The sequence below is a fragment of the Tiliqua scincoides genome, chromosome 5 (genome assembly GCF_035046505.1).
Source record: "Tiliqua scincoides isolate rTilSci1 chromosome 5, rTilSci1.hap2, whole genome shotgun sequence".
Lineage (NCBI taxonomy): Eukaryota > Metazoa > Chordata > Lepidosauria > Squamata > Scincidae > Tiliqua > Tiliqua scincoides.
In genome coordinates, this window is record NC_089825.1 from 92,256,449 (window position 1) to 92,267,680 (window position 11,232).

The window sequence follows — 11,232 nt, forward strand, 5'->3', positions numbered from 1 at the left end:
AAATCCCCATCAACTTTCCAGCACTGGCACAGCGATGCCAATGGGACGTATGCTGCATCCTGCAGTTGGGTGGCACTCACAGAGGCCTCCTCAAAGTAAGGGGATGTTTGTTCCCTTACCTCAGAGCTGCATTGCCCTTATGTTGGTGCTGGAAAGTGGATTAGGATTGTGCCCTATTTCTTTTTTCTTTTTTCAAATTTATTTATTTATTTAACTATAATAAACATAAAATACATAAACAAATACATAAACAATATTCTAATGGTGTAGCAAGAGCGAAGCCAAAAAATTCCTACTAGTTATATTTTAGATACATAAAGTCCAAACATTAACAAATGGTAATCTATACCACTATCTAATCCTTCAAAACCAATCTTCAAATCCATAATACATCAAATCATTGTCTTCTCTCTGTTTCAAAAAATCAATAATTGGTTTCCAATTTTTCAAGGTTTTTGTTGAGTTCTCCTTAAGTAAAGTTGTGAGTTTGTCCACCTCTGCAAAGTTCATAAGTTTTGTCCACCATTCTTCTATCGAGGGTATGTTTATAGTCTTCCAATTTTGAGCATAAAGTATTCTGGCAGCGCTTATCATATACAAAAATAAAACTTCATTTTTTCTTTCCACATATTCATCTGTCATACCTAATAAAAATACTTCTGGCTTCAACTGTATATTTGTTTTTAAGATCAACTGTATCTGTGCATGAATTTGTAACCAGTATTTTTTTACTTTTGAACACGTCCACCACATGTGGTAAAAGGTTCCCTCTTGTTTCTTACATTTCCAACAACTATTGGACATACTTTCATACATTTTGGCTAATTTACTTGGTGTCACATACCATCGATAAATTATCTTATATCTATTTTCCTTAATGTTAACATTCAGAGTAAATTTTATCTGTTTTATCCATAGTTTCTCCCATCTGTCCATTGAGAGTTCATGGCCCACATTTTTCGCCCACTGGATCATGCATTCTTTGACCTGTTCATGCTCTGTTTCAAACTTCAAAAGCAATTTATATATTTTAGATATTACTTGCTCATCTGATCTTAGTTGTTTCTCCAATATTGACTCTCCCTCTTCAAAGCCATATAATTTTTTATCAATTTTAAATCTTTCTAATAATTATAAATACATAAACCATTGGCAGTCAAAACCCTCTGCAATCAATTCTTCTCTAGACTTCAACATACATTGACCTTGGTTAAATTTCAATATATTCTTATACAATAACCATTTGTCTCTTTGTACTATTCCCAAACCAAAATGTGCTTCTTGTGGTGAGGCTGAGAGTGGAATTTTGTTATAAAACCTTTTCTTATAATGATTCCATATCTTCCACAGTGCATGTCTAACATAATGATTCTTAAATTCCATATTCACTTTCAACTTATCATACCAAAGATATCCATGCCAACCAAATCTTAAATCATATCCTTCTAAAGTCAACAATTTTTTATTTCGCAGCAATATCCATTCTTTAAGCCACAGAAAACAGGATTGTGCCCTATTTCTGAAGACATGACTATACACTTTGTCAATATGGAATACTGGCTTGCTTAGAATTCCATGTCACTGTGTGGACAAGCATGGCAGTCTCCTGCCTGTCAATCAGCAGACAACATACACCCCCCTTTTTCCTGGTGAGTAGCCCCATGGGAAAGACCATGTTGGGTCCAGGGATCACAACAATACATTATGGAGCAAGGAGATGGCCGTGTCTCGATCAGTCCAAAATGACAACATGGACCACACCGCGTCTCTTTCATCCCTATATTGGATCTGTGCGTCTGATGAGGGTACAGACACACGAGGCGTCAATCCGAATAAAATGCCAGCCCACCACATCAGAGTCCACAGTGAGTGCCTTCACATATGTCTGCTTTGTTTCGCATTTGGAGTCCCAGTAGCGTCGGTCCACACCTCGGCAACCACGTGCCTTATGACTAGCTGGCCGGCACCTGGTCTCATAGAAGTACTGCCTGAACGTGCCTCCATGCGTCTGGACCTCAGAAAGAACCGTCACTTGGCGGCCTCGTATGTCGATTGCTGAACGCTTATCTGTCACCCAGAGAGTGTCACTGTCACATGTTGCATATTGTGACTGGGCGCTGACTACTGAGGGCTGAGTGGTAGGCTCCTCTCTAGAGAAGGTGACATATGGAGAGGTTTGCTCCCATTCCCCATGCAAAGTCTCAATGCAGATGACCTCAGAGGTGTTGAGGGGGGCAGTGGTGTTGGGAAGTGGGGCAGCATGAATGATGCAGAGCAATGGCGTGGCCACGGCATAGACCAGAATAAGCATTACCCTTTGCATGGTGGCAACCTATATGGGGAAAAATAAATTAGTTTTGGAAAATGTTGTGTCAGTCATATCACCTTCTCTGTTCCTAGTGTTATATTTCTTCTCCATCCCGCTCTGTCCCTGTACCTTCAGCCTTACAAATCCAGCAAGGTTGCCAGTTCAAGGCCCACCTGGGAGCAACCAGCCTCAGTGCCTCAGATTCTAGGAAATGGGGGAGGTGTTAGGCTTCAGTGACCACACCATACCTGCTCAGTGGTCCAGGTGATCAAACCTTGCATAGGAGTCATTGATCACCATTTGAGGAACCTCCCCCCACCATTTGTGGGGAGCTGCCAGCAGCCAGGATTAGACCATAGTGAATCATACAGGAATTTCTTTTGGGTCTGACTCTTTGTAAAGCACCTCTGACTATCTCAGTCTCTTAGAAACTAAAATGTTAGTTTAGAGCCAGGATGATGCAGTAGTTCTGGTGTTAGACTTGGAAGATCCCCACTGAACCACAAAGCTTCCTGGTTGACTTTGGGCCAGTCGCTATATCTCAGCCTAACCTGTTGCACAGAGTTGTTGTGATGATATAAAGGAGAGATTCTCACAGTAACAACTGCCTGAGGAGTAGTAGCAAAGTTAGCCATTGTAACAAATATGAAGATCTTGTAGCACCGTAAAGACTAATCTTGGGGCATAAATTTTCATGGACTTCATTCCACCATCAGATGCAGAAAGCAGACTATGAAAGTTTATGCTACACAAGATTTATTGAATTCAAAAGGCTCTTTATTACTGAAAATCTCATTATTCTTTGTATCAAAAAGAACCAATTGAATTTTCATCAAACAATTTCTAATGCAAATCTGTTTTTAATAAACGTGTTCCATTTTCTTTCTTTTTTCGTTCTTTTAAGTTTAAAACAAATTCTGTAAGGGGAGGTCAGGTTCATTGGAAAGAGGAACATGGGTGAAAACCATGAAGGAGAGAAAAGGAGCTGTAGGGGGTACAGGAGCTTTGCTCTGCAGAATGTTGGAGGCTTTGCAGATGCAGCCTATAAAGTTTTGTTTCCATCATGAGGGCTAGAAACTTTAGTACAAAATGAAAGCCAACGTTCTCAGGGATCCCAATTGTGTGGGAGATACTAGATTGACTAGAAACTCTGCGTTTGGAAAACCACGGTATTCAGTCAGTTCTTGTTATCTGCCAGGGTTAGGTTCCTGGAAAACCTATAGGATACCAAATTAGCGAATACTGAATCACTGAGCTTATGGGAGAAATGGCATGTGGTTCCAGGGGATCCCCTTCAGCATTTCACCAACTTTATGAATTTGAATCTTAACTTGGTCTATGGGGCTGGGTGATAGTGAGAACATACCAACATCTACAACATCTGATACTTCCTCCTTCATGCTATTTAACCCTTGATGTGTTGAAAGTTCTGGCAATGGCAATTTTCTCTGTTCTGGTGATCCCTAAACTCATTGAAGGTTGCTAGCCCAGCATTGAGGACTCAGAGTTCAGCAGTGGGGAGGGGGTTGCTTCACCCATCCTCCTCCACCACCTCTTGGCTCCTTTCCTCCTTCCCTAGGCTTGCCCCAGCTCCAGAACAGCCCTCAGGTAGCCTTCCAGAGACCTCTCATTGGCCTCTCATCGCCAGAGTTGTGAAAGTTCAGCTGGGGTCCCCAAAATGGTGCCCAAGATAGTGAGGCAAGTCTGGAAGTTGATACAAATGTGTCTGACTATTTTCCATGAGTCAACACCAATACCCATTTGATGCAGAAAATTGACCCAATCCAGACAACTGTCTTAAAAAAAGGAGTGTTTTCCTCATCCACGCCAAGCCCCCCCCCGCCACAAGTGCATTAGCACAGTATTTGTGGATAATAAGAACAGAGTTACAGATAATGAGATAGGTGGCAATTCTGCCCCTTGCAGATAAGCAAATTCACAGATAGTGAATTTGTATATAAAGAGAACTGACTGTATAATCCAGACTGTGCACTCTCACTTGCTGTTAACAGTCATCTTTAACCTTTCCAGACCCCTTGTTAACATTCAACCCCAACCTGCAACATGGGACTCCATTTTCCTTTTAACAACCCCCATATGTGTTTACCTCGATCTACTGGATCTTCTCTTCTCTTTCTTTTCTCAGGCTTCTTTTCTCTCACTGTCCATCTCTCCCTATTTACGCTCAGATGATGTCCAAGGTCCTGTTGGTGCATTTGGTTTGGCAGTTGTTACTTATACAGCAAAGCCCAAGTGTCAATGAACCCCAGAAATTATGACACTGCAGACTTTGACCCCCTGTTTGTTGTCACTGCTGAATTTACCTTTGGCTGTCTGACAGTTCACCTCAAAGAAAAGGCCTGGAGTAAACTGGAAGGAGTACAAAGCAAGATTTTGGCATGGTTTGACAAGGGGTTTGGTGGTGATGCAGCAGAGGCAAGCAAGCAGCCTGGCCATAATATTGCATTTCACTGACTCCATGGCAGCTAAAAAGACACATTTATTATTTGGCAATAGAAAGGCAGTAACCTCTGAGCAGTGGCATCACTACGGTGTGCGTTACCCTGAGCAGGAGGCCAGCACGTCACCCCCATGATGGACCTCCTCCCATTCAGTGGGCAGGGCATCAAGAGAAAATATTTCTTTACTCAGCGTGTGGTTGGTCTGTGGAACTCCTTGCCACAGGATGTGGTGATGGCATCTGGCCTGGATGCCTTTAAAAGGGGATTGGACAAGTTTCTGGAGGAAAAATTCATTACGGGGTACAAGCCATGATGTGTATGCGCAACCTCCTGATTTTAGAAATGGGCTATGTCAGAAGGCCAGATGCAAGGGAGGGCACCAGGATGAGGTCTCTTGTTATCTGGTGTGCTCCCTGGGGCATTTGGTGGGCCGCTGTGAGATACAGGAAGCTGGACTAGATGGGCCTATGGCCTGATCCAGTGGGGCTGTTCTTATGTTCACTGCCCCAGGACGTGGGCATGGTGATACACCATCACCCTGTCACTGCTGCTTTTTTTGCTAGAACTTTTGATCGAATAGAGATATTTCAACACAGTTTGTTTCACTGCATTCTGCATGAAATTATGCATCAAACAATGAATAACATGATGGTATTATTTGAAAATACCAAGATTTAAAAAAAAAAAATTGGCCAGTAGTAGTGTCACCCCCCCCATACGCATTACCCTGTGCATCCCCCACACACCCTCCAATAGCAACGCCACTGCCTGTGAGCATCCTGGATTCAATCTGTCAGGAAGAACTGAGCCCGTTTCTAGTACAATGGATAGGAACATTACGTGACTGCAGGCTGGTTCTCAGTGGATCAGTGACTGTGTCTGATCGCTCCAGCATCTCTCCTCACATTTAATTGTTTCAGAAAATTATCTGTCATGGCACCTGTCTGTCATGTATCTGGGTGCAACATGGCCCCCGTCCACACCATGGTGGGCAATGACAACATTCAGTACTGCTGCTGTGTTTGGTTGGTGGGCAGTGGTGCTGACCAGAGGTGCAGTGGGAAATTTTAAAGGGCAGGAGCTCATGATGACCCCCCTTCTCTAGTCTCGCCCCTAGAGCCACATCCCTAGAGTCACATCCTAGAGCCACATCCCTAGAGTCTAGGACTCTAGTCTCGCCCCTAGAGCCACATCCTATGGGGTGATAGTGGTCTGTGGTTTGGCTAACTTTTATTTAGTATCTATATCCTTCTTTTCATGTTGCACCTATATCCTTATTTGCATCGATACCCTTCCTTTCATCTTTCATGGCCTCAAAGCAGCTAACCAAAGAACTAAAAGCACAATCAGAAACATCAGAAATGAAAATATTGTGACAGAGACTAGAATTCCAGCTCTGGTTCACCTCCCACTCAAAGCCCAAATGCCTGGTGAAATAAATATGTTTCAAGTAACTTCTAAAAAGCAGGAGGCATCCTGCATCTCCCACAGCAGGGAGTTCTAAATCTGGGGGCCACAACAGAAAAGGCCCTGTCCTGCATATATATCAACCTGGCCTCACTTGGTTGATGGCACATGCAGCAAGACCTCTTTGGAATATCTTAGTAGGTGGGCAGTTTCACCTGGCAGCAGACAGTTCTTCAGAGGGGCCAAATAAAACAGAGGTTAATGGTAAGCACCAGAATCTTGAATTGAACCCAGAAACCAGTGGCAAGCCAGTGTAACCCCCACAAGATAGGAGTAATAGGCTTCCCCTGCAACACCCTGGTCATGGCATTTTCCACCAGTTTCCGAATCCACTTCAGTGGCAGCCTTGCATAAAGTACACTGCAATCATTCAACCAAGAGGTGATCAAGGCCTGGATAACTCTGCTCAGATTTTGCTTTCTCCAAGAAGGGCCTTAGCTAGTACACAAGATGCAGCTGTGCAAAAGGAATCCTGGCCATGGCCACATCTTGCCCCTCTAGGAAAAGGAGCACACCAAGTTGAGTACCTACTCTTTAAGAGGGGAGTGAAATCCCAACAAGAACAGCTGACATCCCAATCCAAGGTCAACTCTCCCGTTGACCACCATCTGCTCCATCTTCTCTGGATTATGTTTCAATGCATTAGCCCAGGTCCTGCCCATCACTACCTCCAAACCTCATTACAGAACAGTCTCTTGAGTTCATGGGCTCCATAGTGAGCTGGAGCTGAATGTCATCTGCATGTTGGTGACAACTCAGCCCAGATTTCCAAGTGACCTCTCCCAATAGCTTTGTGTAGATGTTAAACTGCATAGGGGACAGGATGGACTCCTCTGGGACCCCAAAGGCTACCGGCATTAGGGCAAACAGTAGCCCTCTGACACCATCTGCCTTATCTCCCTTCAAGATAAGACTGGCACAAGTTGTTCACCGGACCGGTTCTGTACGTTGTCTTCTCAAGCCACAGTGGGTTGTGTTCAATTCATCCTTTGTTCATCCAGTTATTGGACTTGTCCTTCCATGGCTGGAATTGTAGATTTATCATTGCCTGTTCTACACCCATCCATTTCTCTGTTTCACCATGGGCTTATGGTGAAACTTGTAAAACCAGTTTCCCCCAATGCATCAAACTGTGCCTGAGAAAAGCCAAAAGAAACCCCCAGCATAGCTACAATACATGGATTCACTGGAGATGAATATAACACTTTGCATCCTGCCACATCATGCCTATCCCCCCTCCCCCATGCCTTCAGCCATTTGTTTTTTTAGCATCGTAAAGAATGTCTCCAGATCCACTCTCAAAGCGCAATGTTAGAAAAAGATAGTATTCCTGCTAACTGGTTAACCCCTGCTAACTGGTTAAGAGGCACTTTTTCAAGTGGGTGCTCCTCTTTTATTTAGCAGGTGGAGAGTAACTGGCCCACCTCACCCCAGCAGTGTCTTTTCTAGTGGCTGTCTGCTGGTGTTGCATCTTTTTAAATTGTGAGCCCTTTTGGGACAGGGAGCCATTAGATATTTGATTTTCTCTGTAAACCGCTTTGTGAACTTTTTGTTGAAAAGCAGTATATAAATACTGTTGTTGTTGTTGTATTCCTGTGTCTCCAGAGATAATTCATCACCCGCACACACCACATGATTGGATCAGTTTTGAAAGGTTTTTCCCCCTCCCTAAGTACCCAGAATAAAAAATCACCAGGGAAACAGATGTGTGTATAATTATATCGATTTATGAAGGACCATGCCCTTGGAGTGGTTGTAGATCTCTCAAGAAACAGCACAAGGAAATCAGCTTTTGCACAGCAATGTCCCACTATTTTGGAGACGATACCTCTTTTCTTGCCCTATAGAAACGATTGTTCAGAGCAGCCCCCCTCCTTCATTCCAAGCCTACTCAGATCATACAGCATTGCAAGTCCATTTACAGTCATCAGGTGGTGCTCAGTGTCACACTCCCTTCTGGAGTTTCCAACAAGAGTTGTGGATTTTGCACAGAGTAGCTGGGGAAGGGGGTATGTGTGTAAAATGCAGTTTCTGCAGAGGCCTGAGAGGCATTAGGAAAGCTGGAGGGACTGGTTGCAAATCAGCTTCTCATTTTCAAGGCCCTTGCCTTTCCACCTCCTGAGAATGTAACCCATTCAGAACATTGGAGAACAAGTAGCAGACATGTTCTTTTGGTTTTTAATCCAGCCGACCCACCCCCTCCCCCCACGCATATTTTCCTAGACATTACTCCCCACAAAGAGTAATAATGCACACAAATAAGTTAATAATTAAAATGGCAGGATAGGGTCAGTCACAGAACTGTAGCTGGTGGGAAGGGAGGTAATAAATATGGGGAGTGAGGGGAAAATATGGAAGAAAGGAAGGGGAAATTCCAAGTGTAAACTTACACCTAATACAGTGGTTTTTGAACTCTGGTCCTGAACTTCCTCAGAAGCTTATCAGGGGTTTCTTAAGGAGACTATCCTTAAAAATGGTGGACAAATTTCCCTTACTGACTGAGCGTCCCCTTCCTTTGTTGGAATGTTATGGGGGGGACGGGACTCTCACTTTGTGTAGGACAATGGGTGAGACTGAGCAAGTGTGGTTAGTGACCCCACATGTATGGAGTGTACCCTAGAACTTTATATCACATGTGGGGAATCCTTGGCAGATACATTGAAAAGGAAAGGCGTTCCCTGAGGGTAGAGATGACCTCTGCTGCAGTAGAGTGCCTGAACACAGAGAGCACTGGGGTCTACAGTGTGTGAGAGGTCTTCAAAGGGACCATTTGCAAGTCAAAGCCAAACCCAACTGACTCTATAGCAGTGCTTCTCAAACTTTTTAGCACCAGGACCCATTTTTAAAAAATGATAATCTACTGTGACCTACTAGACAAAAAAAAGAGATATATAAAGAAATATTTTGTGTATTAATAATAATAATAACAAATAAATTATAATGATAATCAGATCCTGTGCTTCCGAGTCTGCTAGATACCTTACATATAATATGTATTTGTAGTCATTTTCCTAGACTCTCCCTAGAAATTGAGTTCAAGGACTGTTTCCCCAAACCCTTCCAGTCATACCAGGGTACCCAGAAGGTTAAACAGGAGAGCAAGATAGGCAGTTAGGGACTTCCAGGTCAGACAAAAGGCTGAAACTGGAGTCATATGTTATCTATGGCACACCAATGACTAGAGAAATTTGGAAAATGTGACATTTTAATTTGGGGGTATGGCGATTACCTCATACCAGCTAACAATTTTCTTCTACATACTAGGCAAGGGTGCTTGCAAATGTGTGTGTGTTTTTTTTAAATGTTTCAAAAACATTTCGCAACCCACCAAACATCAACATACGACCCACTGGTGGGTCCTGACCCACAGTTTGGGAAACACTGCTCTAAAGCAAGAGCCTTAAGACACCCTGGTGCCCTGGTCCCATGTAGAAACCCTATACATACCCTTTCGACCACTAGTGACCCATTAAGATCCTTTTATGACCATCCCCTACCTAAAAAGGAGGTTGCTTCTCCCAGTACACAGAGACTGCCAGGTCACCTCCCAGCAATTCCTAAAGTTCACTTTCCCAGTCCTGTGAATGTGTGGCGGCAGCAGTATCACTCGCGGTCAGCAAATGGCCACATCCTGCAGTCATAACTATGTACTCTGTGTTGGTGTTGAACCCTGGCTTGTTTACAACTCCTGCACTGGCAGACATGACTGCCCCTTGCCTGTCGATCAGCAGTGACCACCCGCCCTTCTTCTTGATTGGTGGGAACTCTACACATGCCCCCTTGGCCTGTGAGCGACCATGTTGGATTTTGGGACAGCCCCAATCCATATCTGATGATGTCCTGTATTGCAGTGCATGGGAGGCAGCCCTGCCTTGAACAGGAAGAAAGACAACGTCGATTTCTCCCCTTTCCTCCCTACGTCCGGCCAGTGCGTGTGAGGAGGGTGCAGACGCAAGAGGTGTCAATCCGGATCCAGCGCCATGCCACGATCTTGTCAGAATCCACAGTGAGCGCCCTCACATACGACTGTTTTGCCTTGCATTCAGAGATCCAATGGCGTCGGTCCACACCCCGGCAGCCCCCCACTGTACCCCCAGCCAGATTACACTTGGTCTCAAAGAAATACTGCTTAAGTGGGCCAGTGAGGGTCTGGACCTCAGACAGCACCGTCACAGTTTTGCCTCGGATGTCCACAGCAGTGCGCTTGTCCGTCACCCAGACATTCACACTGTCACACACAGACATCTCTCCCCGTCGTATGGATCCGTCCAGTGACCGCTTGGATTTCAGTGTCCTGTTGGCAGCCTGCCCCGGCTGGGCACTGGAATCCTCAATGAGGAAAAGTAAAGGAGGCCCCACAGGTTCACGGCTGGAAAGAGTGACGCGTGGCGAGAAGAGGTCCCAGTCCCCAAAGGGAGACCCAGCCCAGGGAACATCAGCGGAGGTGTTACGGGAATCACTGGTGTTGGGAAGAGGGGCGGCACGGATAACACAGAGCAATGGGCTGAGCATGGTATGGAACAAAATGAGCATCACTCTCTGCACGGCGGGGACCTGTGCGGGAAGAAAGTAACAAGTCTTAAAAAAAATGCAACATCCCAGCAAAATGCTACTGAGAGCCCTATTGACCCTATTCCCATGTTCACATTTTCCCCCATCTATCCCTCTGGTTCAGCCTATGACCAAGGTTGTCAGTAGTGCCAACACCAGGGCGCTAGAGGTCCTGGGGAAAATCTCTGCTCTGGGACTCCCCTGGCACCCCCATGTGCCCCCTGATAGTATTATACCATTGCCCCAATACTGTGGGGGACAGGGGTCAGCCTGATCAGCTGGGTGCTGGCACTGGCATGGACCTTCAGCCAGTGCCCAACCTGACCAATCTCTGACACAACCCCTGGCTGTCAATGTGAGGTCCACAATGGGGCAAAGGAAGCTGAATAGGGGCATGTCCACCTCTAGTTATCTCAGGGAACTAGGCTGGGGAAGGATCACAAG

The 11,232-nt window shown here is 44.9% G+C and overlaps 2 protein-coding genes across 2 annotated transcripts; both read right to left on the reverse strand.

Moving 5' to 3' along the window:
* Positions 1 to 1,777: 1,777 nt before the first annotated feature.
* Positions 1,778 to 2,311, reverse strand: LOC136652342 (brain-derived neurotrophic factor-like). The gene has a single exon (XM_066629278.1). It carries the CDS (start codon positions 2,309 to 2,311, stop codon positions 1,778 to 1,780), a length of 534 nt encoding a protein of 177 aa, XP_066485375.1.
* A 7,841-nt stretch (positions 2,312 to 10,152) lies between these two features.
* On the reverse strand, positions 10,153 to 10,770 carry LOC136651911 (neurotrophin-4-like). Its single transcript, XM_066628658.1, has one exon. The coding sequence runs from the start codon at positions 10,768 to 10,770 to the stop codon at positions 10,153 to 10,155; it is 618 nt and encodes a 205-aa protein (XP_066484755.1).
* Positions 10,771 to 11,232: the final 462 nt, after the last annotated feature.

Excerpts from the sequence above, each read along its gene's own strand:
- LOC136652342 (XM_066629278.1), bottom strand. The coding sequence starts at position 2,311 with ATGCTTATTCTGGTCTATGCCGTGGCCACGCCATTGCTCTGCATCATT.
- LOC136651911 (XM_066628658.1), bottom strand. The coding sequence starts at position 10,770 with ATGCTCATTTTGTTCCATACCATGCTCAGCCCATTGCTCTGTGTTATC.